This window comes from Haliaeetus albicilla, chromosome 5, assembly GCF_947461875.1.
Source record: "Haliaeetus albicilla chromosome 5, bHalAlb1.1, whole genome shotgun sequence".
In the NCBI taxonomy this organism is placed as follows: Eukaryota; Metazoa; Chordata; class Aves; order Accipitriformes; family Accipitridae; genus Haliaeetus; species Haliaeetus albicilla.
Window position 1 is genome coordinate 17,614,721 of NC_091487.1, and position 18,548 is coordinate 17,633,268.

The 18,548-nt window shown below is 47.1% G+C and overlaps 1 protein-coding gene across 2 annotated transcripts in view; it reads left to right on the forward strand.

The window, feature by feature from the left end:
* The first annotated feature begins 6,461 nt into the window (after positions 1–6,461).
* Positions 6,462–18,548, forward strand: part of PRIMA1 (proline rich membrane anchor 1) — a 55,100-nt gene continuing 43,013 nt past the window's right edge. Inside the window, exons 1-2 of one of the 2 annotated variants that reach the window (XM_069783571.1) lie at positions 6,462–6,679; positions 12,895–13,045. In XM_069783571.1, coding sequence (XP_069639672.1) covers positions 6,587–6,679; positions 12,895–13,045 — 244 coding nt within the window. In that variant the 5' untranslated portion in view covers positions 6,462–6,586. The remainder of the gene's footprint in view (positions 6,680–12,894; positions 13,046–18,548) is intronic. The other variant, XM_069783570.1, reaches the window with a different exon arrangement.

Genomic DNA, 18,548 nt, shown 5'->3' on the forward strand with positions numbered 1-18,548 from the left:
ACAATGGATGCCACATTTGTTGAATGTATTGTTAAAGAAACAGTAGAATGGCTCTTTACCAAAATCCACTGTGGAGCTTACGGGTAAGTGAAGAGAAACAAAAATAACTTGGGGTGTGTTTCTACGAGTGCTTTTTTACAACAATTAATAACACCTTCGTGATTTCCTCTTGAAACCAGGGCCAGACACAATTCACCCTGAAGAAGTTTGGCAGAGTTTAGTCATGTTTTGCTAAACAGCAAAGGGCCTCCACATTGCCCACCCAAAGGAGCGTAGGTTTGCGTATTTGCTGCAGCCTGGAGTGCCCTTGGTAAGGGATCTCTGCAGAGGAGGCTACAAACCCTTCCGAAGGGACAGAGGTAGTACTCTAAGTGATGGTAAGGGGACGGTGCTCACTGGTGGGAGGAGTTCTCTGGGGCGCACAGTTTATATGCACATTCAAACCATAGTTGTACATGTACCACAGTGATTCAAACCTGAAACTCCTTTTACTTCAGCCATGCACACAAGGACACACTCCTGCTCTTCCCTGTGTACAGGCTACACCTCATTTCGACATCCAAGCATCTCCACGTCTTCCTGATGGGGCTTGCAGAGTAGATGGGATGGGGAAAAGTGAATGACAACATGGCACACACATCTCAAAAAAACCTCATTGTTATAAAGTTACTTTCTTTTCCCTTTTCAGTGACTGTCCATATGTGCATATACACATGGGTAACTCTCTCCTTCCGCCCCGCACGTGGATATTCCTCTCAGAGCCCCTTGCACTGTGGGATAATCCTCAGGTGAGAGAATGGCCCAGTGCGATTTTGCACAGGATTTTCACAGTCATTGCCCTCTCCGACAAGATGCATGTCTGGTGTGCACTAGCAGTAGAAGAACTGAGGGAGGCAGACCACCAAGAACAACCTTCCATCCTAAGTCTGTGCTCACACAGAGGTGAAGGCAGTGGCACCGGTTGCTCAGTTCTTCAGAGAATACAGTCACTCCCTCCTTCTGTCATCCTGTGTTAACTGCTTGCTTGCCAAGTCGTCTGCTTGGCTTCCTGGGGCAGATTTCAATTTCTTCTGCTCACCTGTAACAGAAACAGCTATTGCCTGGAAATAAGTGAGTCCCTCACATCCATTCCCCCATACACAAATGTAGACAGAGAGGTGACATGTCAAAATGGAGGGACCGCTGCCATCGTGTTTCAAATGTATCCCAAATTGTACTGGATTTCCACGGTAAAGCAGATGAGGAATTCCTCCTGGAAATTTGCAACCAGTCCTGCCTTTTACACTGGATCTGCAAGGGACCCAAACAGAGTCCAAGAGTAAATGTGAAGGCAATGTTTTCACACTGTCTTCTACACATTCAAATAACAACTATTTAATCTTTTGTAAAGACAGGTGAAACCTAAGCAGCAATGAATATTGAGTGTAAAAGTGACATAGCACTTAAGAGATTCCTGCAACCTGCAGTTCACTCAGCATGTAGGGACTTCATTATAGTAGCCACAAGGGACTAAGAATGTAATATCTGTAAGGAGAAGCAATGTGTTGTTTGAGCAATTGATAGAGCTGGAAAAAACAGACATATTTGGGACATACAAGCACTTCCTTACATCTGGGACTTTTCTGGACACTTTAATAACTAATCCCACGCATTTTACCTTTACATTTATAAACAAAGAACAGTGATACCGCTGAGCAATCCATTTGCTGAAGAGAACAATATGTGAGAAACTACTGAAAGTGAGTGAGCAGGAGGCTTGTTTATCACTGAACGCAGCATTTCAGAGCTAGAAAACTGAAAAGGCAAGAACACGCTTACATGATGTATAGCCGTAGCTTTTCTGGCCATGAATACAAATCTGCCATGTCCTCTAATTTCAGGTGCTGGAGCATGAGCTAAAGATTACATGATGCAGTTTCCCACGTTGGTCCTATTCACTCCTCACCTAAACTGACGTGGATCCATTGATTTTGATGAAGGTATTCCTGATCTATACCAAGGGAAAGGAAACAACCTGCCTTTGTTTTCCAGATGCAATGCAATAGCCCATATTTATCTGGGAGAAAACTTGAAGAGCACTTCCTGAAATTCAGACACTTTTAAAACTTAAAACCCACTTCTAAAATTTTATTAACTATTAAATTAATAGAAAAAAAATGAAAGAATCAGTGTTATAACAATTTGTTCTAGATGTGCTAAAAGTTGGGAATCTTTTCCCACACGCTGGAATTATCAAACAATTGAACGATGACGTCTTCCAAAAATCAAATCTGTTACTTGTATATGTAAATAAAATTAAGGGTCCTAGTGTTGTTCTGTATTCTTTAAAATAATTGGGATCATCAAGAAGAACTCTCTCCTCTCCCTGAGAATTGATGACAGTGATTGGAAAACTGCAAATTCCTCCACTGTTTCTGCTGCTGTGACCTTTGTTAATTTGTGATCTCCTAAAAACTTCCCAGTAAGGTGTGGATTCTAAACCCCAAACCAATAAATTTGCTTTCCACATGCTGAGAGCACTACTTTAGATATACGGACCAATAAAAATATCTTTAAAAGAATAGCAACAAAAGTATTTTCAGCGCAAGTCAAAGTGATGCTGTACATTTACCAGCCTGTTTATGGTATTCTAGACTCAAAACCAAAAATTAATCTGAGAGATGGTGCTTTCAGGCAGAAGGCTTTGAAATCTCAGTGCTGAAATGTTTTCTGTTTATGTTTTGGCTAGCGTTTCACCAGTTCGGACACTCTTCTTGAGTCCATTGACTCACATCCAGAAATGTCATTAGCAAAAACAGCTTAAGTGGATTCTTCTTAGGCCTGACTGACCACAAAGCCTGAGAAGTGGTCACCTTCGCTTCCTCTGCTGCTGGCTCCGGCTAAAAGCCCACTCTGAAGACATAGGGACAAATTCTGCCTGAAGCCAGACTGGTGAGTATCTATTGATTTTAGTGAAGTTTTGACAAGTCAACCTGGAAGAGAACCTTCTCCCGTGCCCTCTGAACACTTGAATACATGTTGTAAACTCAATCTATACCGATAAACTAAATAGCCTCTTAGAGTCCATTATAACCATTATGGCTACTTAGATTAAAGGAGTACAGTAATATTTGTTTGTACAGCTAATCAGTGTTGCAGTCCTTACTAATGTTGCCTGAGTAGTTGCTGTATTGGAATGTTAATCATGATTGTTCTGATTATCCACAATTGTTTAAAAAAAAAACACAAAGTGAGCAAGATAAATACTATTTTTTGACAACAAAACCAAAGATGAAAGGGAGAAAGAGTAATGGTCATCATTCTATTGAGTGTTAATATTAATCTTAAATTTTTGAGAGACTGCTTGAATGATGCTGTTTCTGCAGTCTTTTTCTGAAAACAAACAAAACAATCTTTTCAAATAGCTTAAGTTATTATTTTGAGCTGTGACACTTACTCGCAAGGCACTTTTCACCTCCAGAGCACGGAGCCAGAGCATGGACCTGCGTTGATCACACCAGCAAAGTATCTGGCATTGCTTCCGATTTCTGTGATGTGCTAAATATGTCTTGGAGGACAGGACCCCATTATTGCCTCCACCACCAAACACACCGCAGCCTTCAGGTAGCTGGATTCGGCCATGTTGTTTTGACAGGCAGGGAACCTTGTGCAGGTAACTTTAAAAATGTGCCCAAGGTAGCAGAGGAACTCGTGGCTAGTAGTGGGACTACAACCCAAGAAATCCTGGTTCTGGTTCAGGGATCATAGCCCTAGCCAATATCCACCTCAACACTTCAGTAGTGTGACTGCTGCAGACAAATCATCACGTTCTTCCTCATACCAGTCCTGGTGCTACAAAACACTTAATGTGTTATTAAGCAAAACATATTTCAAGCCTGTCATTGATTCAGGGCCTGCAGTCTTACAAGCACCACATCATCTATCTTCCTTATAAGAGGGAAAAACTCCTGGACTCTATTTTCCCTCCACAGAAACTACAGAATAGAAGCCAATGCAATTAATGAAAAGCGCTGGTATCATGTGGACAAGAATAGGGCACAAATTCAGCCCTTTCTTCAGCCATTCAGTCTAATGGGAAATATGCCTGTGTGTGGACCACATGACTGGGGCCAAAGACTGGATTTAATATATCCACAGCCCAATCATTTCCCCAAGGGAACTGTCTATTACCAGTGCAAAACAGAAAAGATGCTGATTACCTGGGCCAAACTATGCTCTTGTTTGTGTCAGAACAATATCCCTGATTGCACTTGCTTCCGTGCGACTGAGGGTCCAGTTTGACTCTGTGTCCTCAGTTCCCTGGGTTGTCTTTGAAGCACAGGAACAACGCTTCGAGACAGCTACTTGGACAATTGCTAATGGCAGAAAAATCCACCGTTCTTCTGACATTAAGGCATTGTAAATACTGAAAGAAAAGAAATCTGTGTTGTATTTTTTTGGCGTACAATGCCTAAAGCCTTATCTCTCATTCTGTCAGGAACCAAGAACTATGTATACAGATGGTGCAATTTATTATGTTCTGTACTGTGACCAAGTGCTGAAATACCTTCAGGAAATCACCAGAAAGCCTGAAAAGCTTTGCTGTCCCTTGTGACTCCAGCTCACTAAAACTATAATTGAATGAGCACAATATATTAAGCACTGCGTGTTACGCAGTAGACTTACAGAAAAGGACGCCATCTTTTTCAGCATCATTACAGAAACTATATTTGCTGTACAATTACTGCCTATACCTGTGGTCATAACATCTCTGCCTCTCTGTATTCTGCCCTTACAAACCCCCCAAGATGGGGATTTACAAATAAATCTCTAGGCTCAATGAGTCTACCTCAACTCAGGTGTAACTCCTTTAAATTCCACTACGCCGTTCTCACTTGTAAGATGTTGCTGGGCCTGATAGTCCTAACATTTAAACCAATGTCTGTTGGGGCTGAAATGAATGGAGATAGGTTGGTGTAGCAGTGGTATGAAGAGAGTTTCAGCCCTCTATCAGCTGAGAGGTTAACGTATTTCCATTCCTGCTTCCCTGAGCAGATTTTTATGAAACTGATTATTAAACTTGGCTCAGTGGGTGCCAGAAGTACAAAGAAAAACTAAACTCGGTATCCTTAAACTCATTCATCTCTGGGTATGAAATATAAACCCTGGGCCCAACATTTTGTCCAAACCCGTTTGCTTACTGCATTCGAAACACTGAAAGCAGCACCCCCATGCCATGGACCCAAGAGCAGACACTTATGGTCATCCTGATACCCACCAAGGCCAAGCTGCAGCAATGGCCACCATTCACAGAGCAACTGTTCTGCTCATTAACTGTTTCACTGGAAGCAAAACCATCTTCATCTTTGATTTTGAACTCTCCATCTTCGATTCTCTGCTGTTTCCTTTCTGTGGGGACGGGAAGGCCAGGCTGCGGCGCCTTGATATTGGGGGACGCTTTATCCACTTCCCCGCAAGCACTGTTAAAACATTTCCGCGTGCTTTGTTACTACGTGGAAACACGAATGCCATGGAGCGTCCTCCTCATTGCAGCCTGGAGACACTGGGCTGGGGACGCAGACCGGACAACTCCCACCTGTCACAGGACGAGCCCTTGCATCGCTCCAGGGGGGAAAAAAAAATCAAATCAAATCAAATGAACCAAAAAAACCAACCAAACACCACCAGCCCCCCAAACCCGCCCCCCCCCCCCCAAAAAAAAACCACCTGGCTGCAATTTGGGATGAGGCTCCTCCGGGACACAGGGGTGCCGCGGTGGATCCCTCGCCTCCCCCTCGGCTTGGTCCCGCTGCCGGGTGCGGGGAGCGGGCGGGCGCGGCGCCGGCCGGCCCCGCCGGAGCTCCCCGAGCCGCCGCGGGGGCCGCCCCCGCCCCGGGCCGGCCCCGCCGGGGCCGAGCGGCGGGAAGCCGCCGCCGGGAGGAGCCCGGGCGGGGAGGGAGAGACGAGGGGAGCCGAGCGCGCAAGGGACTGCCTCGACGGGCTTGAAAAATCACTGCAGCAGCGGCGGCGGCGGGCAGGGGGGAGATGCAATCCCCGGGCTGCGCCGCCACGCCGCTCTCCCCGCCTCTCCGGCTCCGGCAGCGCCCCCGGCAGCGCCCGGCGCCCCTACCCCCGCGCCCGGCTCCAAACTTTTTCCGCCGCCCGCTCCCCCCGCCGGGCTGGGAGGGAGCCCCGGGCTCAGCGGTGAGCGCCGGCCGGGGAGCCCCCGGCGCAGGCAAGCTGCCGGCGGCGACCGGCGGAGCATCCCGGGGAGGGGAAGCCGGCGGGGCGGGCGGGGAGGGAGGGAGCGAGGGGGGCGGGCAGGGCGGGGGTGGAGGCACGTCTCCCTGCTGGGAGAGCCGGGGCTTGCAGGGCGCTGGGTTTTCCCGACCACCCTTTCCCCTCCCCACCCGCCCATCTCCCTGCCTCCCTGCCTCCCCCCCCCCCCGCCTTCCCTCTTCCCTCCCCCCCTCCCTCCCCTCCAGAATTAAAGTTGGGACAGTCGCGCTCCGGGGATGGGTGCGAGCCAACGCCTCTGCCGCCGGCTCGCTCTGCTCCCTCCCCAGGTCGCCCGGAGCCCGCGCCCCCGCCCGCCCGCCCAGGAGGGATGCTGCTCCGGGAGCTGCTGGGGCTGCTCCGCTGCTGCTGGCCCTCCCTGCTGCTGCACTGTGCCCTCCACCCGCTCTGGGGCTCCGTCCAGGTAGGGCCGCCCGAGCCTGCCGGCAGCTGCGCCTCCCCCGCCCGCCTGCCGGGAGCGGGGGGCGGCGGGGCGGGAGCGGGGGGGCGCGGCGGGCAGAGCCCCCCCGGCCGCGGGGGGCCGGGGCCGGGGCCGGCGGTGGCGCAGGCGGCCCCCGGGGCGGGGAGAGCTGTTGCTCCTCTCAGCGCGGTGCCCCCCGCGGCGGCCGCTGCGGGACGGGGTGCGCGAGGGCTGGGCGGCCGGCGGCGAGCCCCCGGCAGCGCCGGAGCTCGGCGTGGGCTCCCCGGGCGAGAGGGAGTTGAGTTTCTTCGGCGCGCCGGCGGCCGGAGGGTTTGCAAGCGCATTTTGCTGTGGGCGGCAAGGTGCACGGGAGGAAGGGGTGCACGGAGCGAAGCTCCGGCAGCCTGATTTTGGTAGTGGTTTGCCGTGGGGTTTCGATGTAGATTGCGAACCGAGGATTCCCTGCGTAAAGGGCTGAATCGGCGTTCGCCAACTCCGACGCTGCGATGTCGTGTGACCTTGCTTGCAGTGGGGGGTGGCCGGCGAGGCGGGCTGGGAGAGATGAGGGTAGGGTGAGGCAGGGCGCCCATCCAGTTCCGAGGATCAGAACGGCAGCAAAGCTCGACTCAAATGCGTCACTTCTTTGATATTTTGAAGTTTATTTATAATATATGTCTTCGGAGGAGTGATTGATGAGCCAGCCAAGTGCTGTTCAAGAACGGAACAATTACAGTTTCTTTCTTGGAGAAAACACGGTGGAGACTCCACGTCTTTTACTCCCTGTTCTAAACTTAGTGACTCCCGAAAGGTTAGAGAGAGATGGTGTTTGTTTTAGCATCTTGTCTCTTGCCGTGAATGACAAAGAGGATTTGTGCGCCTTAGAGATTAAAACGAGCAGAAAGACAATAAAAAACCTCCTTTAAACCAATGCCCCCGTCGTAGAAATCTCTGCCAGCGCTACCTTCCTGCTGTCCTGCTCAAGTATTCAGGTGGCTAAGCTTAAGTTAAAACTGTAACCGCATTTTTAGAGTGAAGAGCAGTTGTGTAAAAAGAGATGCCTTCTGCAACCTCTCTCCTGTAATCAGTCAGTCAATCAAGCAGGCAAAAAAAAAAATTGCATAAATATCTTTCTGGCAAACTACTCAGATGATCTAAGCCAATCTTTCAAAAATAATTAACATTTGTAAGAATTGAAACAGGCTCTGAGAAATGCAAAAGCCAAGGGGCCCAGCCTTTCCTTGCAATAATTTGGAAGTTTTGTTGTCCCATTCGTCAACTGTACTTGTGCTATTGCCTGCTGTTCTGTGGAAGGGCAATCAATAAATCTCCTCATACTCAAGCTTTTTTTCCAGCTCTCCCCAAACTCGGATGTATCCAAGGCTCCCATCAGCAGGTACCAATGGGAAGGGCAGGTGTGGAGCGCTCACCGGCATGCCGGCCTTCCTGTGACTGAAACTACCTCATCTTTGAATCCCTCCCATGACTCCTTTCCCTATGTTGAGTCATAATCCTTGCTCTTCTCTTCCAAGTCTCACAAGCCATACTCTCCTGGAGTAATTCAGTAATGTCGCATCATGTCGCTCCCCTGCCCCTGCTCCATCTATAGCAGCCATCGTGTTTTCTCGCATCTCTTCTCCCAGCCCTTCTTCAGCCATTCGTCCCTGCGATGACTTACGCGCGGTGTGGCCTTCCCTCCTCGGGCCCTGCCTTGAGGCACTTAAGAGAATCAGTCAGATGCTAGTCAGAGGAGAAGCATTTATCTGATTAAAAAAACCCACAAAACTGAACCAAAACCCACAATCTTTTCTTATTAGCATCGTAGCCAGCACTGTGACGAGAAGGAAGGGATGATTCTGTCTGAGGCTTTTGACATAATTAAAAAAAAGAGCAGTAAGTGTCATGATAAATAGCAGGGTCACGTTTTTTCTGGTTTCATAAACATGGATCTGGATTAACTCTGATGTGAATTATGCAGAGCCGTCCTGGGATTTACGCAGCAGTGTTGAGATCTCATCTCTGTAGACTGCTTCCAAGAGACAAAGCTCTTGCCACATCAGCAGGCTTTTAGAGGTCTCTGTGCCTTTTCAGTCAACTGCACTTTTCTGTTCAAGCTTTCCTCCTTTTACTTGATTCAAAAAGTCACAAGAGGGCCACCCTCTGGGGCCTGTATTAATCCTCTTTTCCCATCCCACTCTGTAGAGCATGCTCATGGACTGCTGCAACCCCAGGGGACTCTACTGAAATACTAAACGGCTCTGACCACATGCAGATTTATTCTTCCACTCTGTGCAAAGCAGGACTAGGACCACTGTTTCCGAATGAAACGTCAGATTAAAAATAAATACGTCACAGGCGCAAACTTCAACAGAGAGGCTGCAAAAGGAAAGCATCAGTTACCACTTTCTGTTTGCTTTTCCTGGGACATTTGTGGATCAGATTTTCATTTCCATGAGTATTTAAAAACATCTGCCCTTTTTGCAAGGCATGTTCATATCAGGTGCTCAGATCCATATAGTCAACTCTATGTATTTTCAAGAGCAGGGCAAAAAATGCATCAGCTTGAAGTCCAGGCAACATATATGTCCAAACCGGCCAACTGCCGAGTGTGTTAAGAAAGCCTCATGCCAAACAAGCAACCAAGTTTTAGGCAGGCCGAGGAGACACCTGCATTCCTCCTGCACCTGGAACAGCTGGAAGGTGCAGAAGTAACAACTAGGGAGCAAGCCCCGTGTGGGCCATCTCCAGAGATGACCTCTTGCCAAGGCAACCTCTGTGCCATGGACTGCCTGGCAGCCTGGTGGGTGTCTGGTTAGTCATTATCTGTGAAGTGGCTTCCAAAGTCGTTCTGGGGCTGTGGTAGTGTCCACCAGGATAAACAAGCAGTAAAGTTTGAGGCTGGGCTCAAATTAGCAGACCTGGCCAGAGAACGATTAGGCTCTTTCAACATGCCTTTTTTCTCCTGCCATCTCCTGTAAAGGCAGCTTACTTTGAATTGCAGACAGTAAGAAAGAAACATGGAGTAATTTATTTCATCATCCTCTGCCAGAGCAAGATTGTTCCCTAAAGCATATTTTCTAGTGATTTGTTCTGCTTACCTTTAGAAGACACAAGTAATAGCCTTCATTCCCTTCATAAAAAGACTAATAGACATCAACAGTGGGATTTATTTTTTTCTTGAAAAGGAGCCAAATGTCTTTTATTTTTTTTCTTAATTCTATCTTGCTACTGTTAGTTAATCTTCTTGCAGCAGTCCTTGACTATTTCTCTCCTCCTCAAGGCCCTCAACCTCGATTTGGGTCTTTCCCTTTCCTGACAGATTTCAGCCAGCTTATGATATCTCTGTTATTTTAAACTAACCCTCTAGGACAAACCCCTGGCGAGGTAATATCTGTGTTCCTACAGGTATCTTCTAACAACCAGACATTTTACTGAGTGACAAGAGAAGGGAAACAAACAGGTGATAAAGCCCATGCTTTTAAATGAGCATTTAAAAGTGATCATGGGGAATTTTGATAAAGGTTCAGACTAAGGTATTGAGAGACAAAGCAACTTCCCCCTCCCCAAATAATACTTTACAAGTAGACAGGAGCAGGGAGTGGCTGGGCATGTATAGGGTTAATCTTGTCTGCAAAGTAACTGAGAAAAATGCCCACTGGTTTCTGAGGACACTCTATTACTAGCCTAAGGTAGGAGAGCCTCCAGAGATTTAAAAGCAGTCAATAGCTCTAAAAAAAGACAGAGCAAGCCTTTGGTTCTGGCTGATATTAAGTTAGAGCAATAAGTCAACGTAGCTTTTCCATACCAGCACCGTCTTCAGACTTTTATACACAAAGCTGCTTCTGGTCTGCAAAAGCAGCTGGCTCCAAGTCTGCTGAATGTTATTCCGCCCTGTTTCTATCCTCTCCCATCGCACTGGCTCCTGCGAGACTGTAGCGAGCCGTAGGGGTCAGCAACCGGGGAACTAGGTAGGGGACGGTAATTGTAGCTAGGAGTTAATCGTTGCTTCCTAATCAGCTGCTGGGGCCAGTGGAGAGATGTCACCCTGCCTCTTCTGCCAGCACAGCAAATATTGTCACACCAGTACAACTAGGAGGTACCCCACTGTGCGGAGCGGGTGCTCTTCTGACGGAGCTCCTCTTGGGAGAGTCCCTAACACCCCAACCCAGCCGTGTGAACAGCATTGGAAGAGCTGAAGCAGTATGGAGGATATTCTGCTGCCTGTGATCACTTACTTGAAAAATAAATAAGCCTACTTAGCAGACAGATTTATTACCAGCCGTGAGGGATTATGAAGCCGAGTCACTTTGATTCATTAGAGCATTCAGAGAGTTTGTGTAAGTTGCTGGCTGCTGTCTGGGATGGTCTTTAACTGTTCTCTTACTGTTACCTGATGGTGAAGGGGAAAGTTGGAAAGCACTTGTGCTGAATTTGTTTTTCCCTGTGTTTGGTAATAGATTTTGACAAGCTGTTTAAAGAGCTGAGCCTTCTGACTTGTGCTGTGCCGAGCCATCCTTCCAACTCAGCTACACGTAGTCTCTTCTATTCTTTCCTCCCTCTCTGTAATATTTAAGCAACAAAGCCCTACCTCCATTTCCCCGAGGCCAGAGTAATGCATCTTTCTGCATTTAGAAACCTCCTACGCATGTGAACATGTCCTTTGTGCAGTGATGTTGTTTTAATTAGCCACGTCTCTCTTTTTGGCCAGAAATACATGAAATGACTGTACGGCTTTCCTGCAGCCAAGAGGCAGCGCAGCACCCTTGGTGCCCAGCCGTGGGTGGTGGGAGAGGCTGGCTGGCCAGGCTAGGGGCTGGGGGCGAAGGGTTGGAAGGGGAGAGGAGACAGACTGTGTGCCCGGAGCTGGCAGGGGAAGGGAAACAAAAGCTTGGGCAGGAGAGAGGAGGGCGCAGAAGGCAACCCTGGGTGACCCTGGGGGTAGGCAGGGAGGCAGAAGAGGCCTGCCTAAAACAGGTCAGAAAGCATGGCGTGAGACATCCTCTTTGTAATGACAACATGTCGTGGAAAAGAGCTAATTAAAGAAGATGATGTTAGGCCAAAACTATTAGGACAATAACCCGCCCAAGACCGAACTGGACAAGGCAACAGCTGAATGCTAGCATAACTATCCTTAGCTTAAGCAAGACACAAGTCTGTCCCACGTGGTCTCCTAATCCTACATTCAAAGTGCTCGTTAGATAACGTGCTTATTCATCTTTTAGACTTTGTCTCCTTAAAGTTGTATCCAGTATTTTCCATCTATCAGTCCATTCAAAAAGAGCTGCTTAGAGACCTCTGAAGTTAACGCCTCTCAGAAGCTCCTGCGATGTTCAGCAAATTTCCTTTTCATTAGGGACTTACTCCATTTTGTAGCGTTAGATTAGGAATTTTACTGAATATTCCTTAAATCCCTAGTCATGTAAATATTACCGATGGTAAGAAAAATATGCTGTTAATAAACGGTCCTTGTCACGACTAGATCAACCCATTCAATATATTGTATACCAATACTGGCTAAATCATTGTCCGTGGCCAAGCGTTACCTACGCTTGGGTTCTGCAGTGCCCACCTTCAACTTTATTACTAGCCAACACTGCATGTTACAGAAGCTACAGCTCACAGTCTGTGGCATTTCCATTTTGACCATGTCATTGCTGTGGTGCACAGATGAGGAAAATGTGGGCTCCCTCTCCTCCTGGTGGGAAGTGAAACACTGTGGAACACTCTCTGAACATCAAAGCCAGGCTGGCAAAGCAGAGGAGAGATCTCTGGCTTTCTGTTCTGCCATAAGGAAAATGAACATAATCCTGACCCTAACTGTCTTGTAATTTTTATTAGCAATCTTTGGCTGGCAGCAACGACCCTGTGAATAATGCATGCTGCTAGATGGCTTTCCTAAGGAAAGAAGGCTTACGCAATCATATTGTCTGCCACTACCCGCCTTCTCCTTACCCCGTAATAACTCAGAAAGCAGCTGGCCAATTTCAAACAAATTTGACAGAGGGAAAGAGGTCTTGAAGATATTGTGTTAAGTAAAAAAATAAAATATGGGAACCATGTAGGGAAGAGACCTCCTTGTAGTGGCCTTAGTGAGGAACATGAGCTCAGTTCTCGCTACAGGTCTGAGGTGCCACTCGGGTACTCAAGTCCGAGAAACGCAATTCATGGAGAATCAGTTTTCACTGTTTCTGCTGCTCATGCAATGACTTGTTTCTTCACAGGTCACTCGGGGTGAGCCCCAGAAGTCATGCTCCAAGCCTGTAGCAGAGAAAGTCACAGAGAGCTGCCAGCAAATTTGCCAGTGCCGGCCACCTCCACCGTTACCACCACCTCCTCCACCTCCACCGCCCCCGAGGTTGCTAGTGGTGCCGAGTAAGTAGCCACTGGTATGGTTGTAGTGCGCTGAGGGAGGGTGAAGCGATGGGGATGCCTGGACAGACAGAAGCAGAAAGGATGTGGGAGAGGGCACAGCTAGCTCGTTTGTCATTCTCCACTTAGCAAATGGAGGAAAAAATGTTCTCAGTAGAGATGGAGATCTGTTTTCTGATCAATGAATAATGCTTGGCTTTTGGAGGAAAGCCAGAGAAATTCCCTGCTTTCATTGTATTATGTATGATTCCCTAGCTTTGAATGGTTCCCTAATGCCCTAGCCCTGGGAAATGCTTTCCTATGGAGATGTAGCGCTGTGCTTCCCCTTGAGTTACGTGACCTCCTGTTTCACCAGGTGTGCAGCTTGGAGGTCTGGGTGCTCCGAGGCAAATTAATTTATAAGCAGGCAAAAATTCAAACACTCTGCCTAGACCGTCCTGCAGATTGGCTGTCTTCAAGACACCGGAGCTCGTCTGGTTTACCATAGCAGTGAGTCAGGCTCACTGGTTTTAAATTGCTTACAACTGTAACAAAAGTCAGAGGCATGTCAGGAGTCAATGGCAAGTGGGCAGTTTTCCCACTAATGCACATACAGGCTAAGACTCATCTATTTCTCTTTATACAAGTCAGTGCTCCCAAGCCTTATGCAGCCCATCCGAGCTCCTCTGAATTTCCAGCTGTGCATCCCCATGTCCAGCACACCTTGTGCCTGCAGTTCCTGCTGGCCACCTCTGCCAGCTTCCTTCCACTTCAGTATTTCTGTGATCCCCGACGCACAGATCCTTTCTGGAGAGCGATAGGTGTGCTGGTGGTCCCCAGAGCAGCAGTCCTTCCACAGTGGGACGGAGCTCACCGGCGCTACCTGCACTGACTGGGTGCAGGGACATGGGCTGGACCCTGCACAGACACTTTTAGGTCTCAGGTATTCCAGCAAATCTCCTTAACGCTTCTGTATCTTCGCAAATTTGTCTCTCCCTAAAAGGCTGCCTATTAATTCTTCTCCCTGCTTAGATAAACTCCCCTGGGAACAGTGTTGCAAAGTATATCTAGTATCCTTCTCAGTGCTTCCCCCACGGGAAAAGAAATCATTAGGTAACATCGTTTGGCTGTTTGTCTTTATCAGCGCTATCCCCAGATGTGCAGAAGACACGAAGAAGGCTTCTGCACAGCTTTTAGCCAGGCAGAAGACAGGCAGAATTTTGCAGTGTGTTTTCTGCCAGGAGCATGCTTTGTATTTGTGCCACACTGCAGAAATTTAAGGCAAAGGCAGGAAAAAAACCAACAGTGAAACACTTGGGAAAGGAAGTACAAAGACAGCTTGGAAAGCAGAGATGAAGGGTTTTTTATAGCAGGAAAAATCTCTTTCAATGTTCAGGAAAATGTCATGGACAGTAATACTGAAAATTCCCTTGATCTTTTTTCTCACAGTCAGAAAATAAAGAAAGTACTTTGCCACTGTGTTTTGTTGTCCCTGGGGTACCCCGTTGCCCTGCGGGAGCTGCTCTTGCCCACAGGAGCCGTGGCAGAGCAGTGTCAGCGCAGGGACCAGCCCTGCTGCTCGGCTGTGCCTGTGCCGGGAGGAGGGCACTGCTGCCAGGCTGCCTCCCCTCCCCGGGGCTGCCGGGGCTGAGCACATGGATTTGTCTCCTGTGAAGTGGGAAGGAAATCACATCAGAAAAAAAGAAGTCTGTCACACATTGCAAAAAGAGGAAAGAGAAATCAAATGGGCCTGCGACTGGGATAGCCTGATGCTTACTCAGGCTGGACTGCCAGGTGCTAACCCAGTTCTAAAAATGAGCTGTATAAATCCAGATGACTAATATTTAAACAAGTTATTTCATTTCAAAGGCAATAAAAAAAATAGATTACACATTGCTTCACCAGTAAGCTTTAGAGTAGCAATCAAGTGCCTCATCTTGAAAGATGCTTTCATTATTATCAGCTGTCTAGGCACTGTGATTTAGCCCACATGTACAGCAGTCCCCATCCTTGTGAGAATGAGCAACCCTCGTGGTTAAATATTGATGTTATAGACACTGCTTTTAAACAGCATTCAGAGGAGAAGGCAGTAACGGGGCAAGACAAGCTATTGTTAAGTGGTGGATGCTAGACTTGCACTTTCCACTTTTTAAGTGATTAAGTACTGGAAAGACCTCTGCAAAAAAGCAGCAGCCCAGGAGCTGCAGGTTTTTTTTACCTTTACAAGGTACAGTGTCTGCACTATGAGGCACTTCATAAAGATGTTGGCATTCCTCTCAGAGGCTTTGTGAGCCACAGAAGGCTGCAGCCTACTAGGCACTGTTCTTAAAAGCTCTTTTTGCAATCAAACTGAACATTGTTGAAAGTTTAGATCATCTCTACATCCTTCTAAAACAGCTACTGTGGTTTGGGCCTGATGATTAAAGCCAACAGATACAAAATTCCTGTCCATCCAGTTACTACAGACACTGACAGCTCAGTTATCTGCTAAATGAAGCCATCTCATGCTCTTTGACATGTCCTGTCTGGTCCCCAGCTGCTGCTATGGAAAAGCAGGGGACCCTCTTTGTGTCCTCTCTATCAGTCCCACCTGAATGTTTTGCAAACCCTACTTGGATGTATGGGATAGCACTGAGTAACTGTTTGTGAGCAGCTGAATCACTCCCTGAAAGGTTTTTATTGTGCTTGAGGACAACTGAGGACTTTCAGGAACAATTACAGTGCATTTAGTGTCTCTTTAGACATTTCAATATTGACAGGTTGATCTGGCAACAAATCTTTAGCTCTGCTTCCTGCAGATAGATTCATACAAAACCTGTTAAATGTTGTGAATTCCAGAATTCACGTATAATGACTGGTAAATGTGTTTACTCTGAGGGACAATAAGCTAATTCCCTCCGCAGAAGATGAGTAGAATCACACACAGCTTAGCAGTCAGTCTAAATACATGAGTGGTAGTAGAAACACCAACTTTACAGGCTTTAGGAGACACCTCACTGTTATAGTCATGTATTTACAACAGCAATGTGTGGGGTGTGTTTCAGTGCACCCTGAGAAGGCATATTATTCGTTCAACAATATGAATATGGGAAATTAAATTAGATCATGTGGCTTGTGTATTTCCAAATATGGACAACAAAGTTATGGACTGGTGAATTCAGAGAACATCTCTGCCACCAGAACTCCAGGCCCCAGGGAAGAAAACATAAACTGCTTTTGTCTTCCTTCAGCCATGACCCCAGGCCTCCTTTTCCCACATTTCTAACAACGCCTTCACACAGACCACTGGCATTTCCCATGTCCCTTCCAACCTCTGTCCTTGCCTTCACTGCATCTGCTCTGGAGCTGTCATGGGACTTTCCCTCATGGCAGCTTATCGGTGTGCCTCCTCCTCACTAAGTGGAGGACTCCTGGTCTGCCCCAGTGAATGTCTGCTTTACGGTATCTAAATGAAGGCTAGGATCAGCCATGCTGGTCCCTGTGGATGCTGGTTCTCTCAATATTGCTAATTCAGCCTTGCCTCTTTCTGTAAAGTAGGACACATGGAGCATTTCAGTTTTGAGTTTCCCGAGCTTCATTCCAGATGCAGTTTGTTGGTGTCCCACTGAGATACTGCTGTCTTGTTCAGTATAGATGTGTACCTTACTGAGGGTCTTCAAGGAGAGGGGCTTCAGCCTGTATTGGAAGTAACTAGGATGGTGGGGACTGTCAGGAGACATGGTCGCTAAGCCAGTTGCAGTTCCTCCAGATGGTCTGGCATATTGATGCTTCCGCAGTAACTCTCCTTATGCAAGCAGCAGCCTGCTCTTTAACCTGTGCCTAGAAAACTGCTCGTTGATGAAATGAAGGGAAAGCTCATGAGGCTTTCAGGGGCCTAAGGCCAACTAAGCTTAGATGCTGACAGCAAAGAAAGGAGGAACTTTCAATGAAATTGAGTGTGTTCCCTAGATGTGGCTGTAATGACCTGAAGGAGATAGAGATGCTCAGAACCTGGCCTTTAATTAACTGTTTCTTTTTTTCCCCTCATCTGCTTTCCTCCTTGTCTCTGGATTTCAGCCACGACTAAGGCAAGGTGGATGGAGTACTTGTTTAGGCAGCACTTCTAACTCAGCCTCGCAGACCCATGAGATTAAGCTAGTTCAAATGATGTTGACCCTTCAAAATCTAAAATACTGCTGTTGTCGATTCTTGAACACGTTGTGTGCACACAGGTTTCTCCAGGGGCATTGCAAAGAAGAAAGAACTTTGTTCGGAAGTAGAAGCTAGGCTTTCAAAACAGGAAAGGGCTAAAGCTAGACATACACTGCAGTCAGTACCAGTTTTAACCTGTGTAACGTTTGAGGAAAAAACATTTCAGAAGTGACTTCTTAAAATGGTACAAGGAAGAGAAAGGATGTTCAGCATGAACTCCTACTTGCTCTAGCCATCTCCCACGTTGGGTGAGGAGTCCATGGTATTGCCATCCCTTCTCTGGATGGTGGAAGTGTCCATCCAGTCAAACATTGATTCAGTCAAAATTTAGAGGAGGAAACTGAAATAAAAGTTTTTATCTGAGATCGTTACAAGCTGTACTAGTGCAGCTGAGTCTGGATACATGAACCAACCTCTGACTTGTTGGACGCTTGCACATAGGTACATAGTGAAGCCTTTACAGCTCCTGACCTCAGTGAAAGTTTGCCCTGATCTATCAGTTGAGATAAAGCACAATCAAGTCAGTGCAAAGCCAAAGTGAATGACATCACTGCAGAGGATTCTAATCTCCAGGCTGCAATTGTATGGTTTCGTTTTTCAAGGTGAAATCTTTTTCTTTATCTTTGGAGATAGTGCATCTAATTAACTAATTATTTGGGCTGGTGAAAATGCCAAAATAAAAATGACCAACTGCAGGAAGGGTGCAACTTTTTGGCAACTATATCAGCACAGATGTATAGCTTAATTTCAGAAAGTGTGCAGCATCCCTTCACTGCAAATAGGAAAGCTAAGGACATTTGGATCTTTTAGGACAGATGGTCACAATGTGTGCATATAGGCAGGAATCTGAAGTACAGGAATGCTCTGGAACTTCTTAAACTTTGAGTAGGTTTTAAAGCAAGTAAAATTTGCAGATTTGGCTTGCTGACAGTTAACAACATAGCCTTTCACAGCAGGAGCTTCTTATAGAATTAAAAAACGTATGGCTCTGGGACATAAAAGAATAAGAAACGTTTTTTCCTTAGGCTTTTCTATGACCTAAATCCTGGTGGTAGAATGGACAGTGTGGATCCAGAGAATGAGTCTGAGCCACATGCTGAGCACTGTCTCCACATGGCCATTCAAGCAGGAGAGCTGAGCATGGTCCTGATGCTTACCACATCACTTCTTGTACTGCATGGGTACAGATGTTGATGCACTTGCCTACACAATGCCAAAAGGACTTTTGTCCTTGGCAGGGGTCTATGATTGTCCCCCAGGAGTTGAGGGGAGGTTGTGATTGCAAACTGAATTGAAATCCTCCTGGAGGCCACCACATGTTTTAAAACATGAGGTG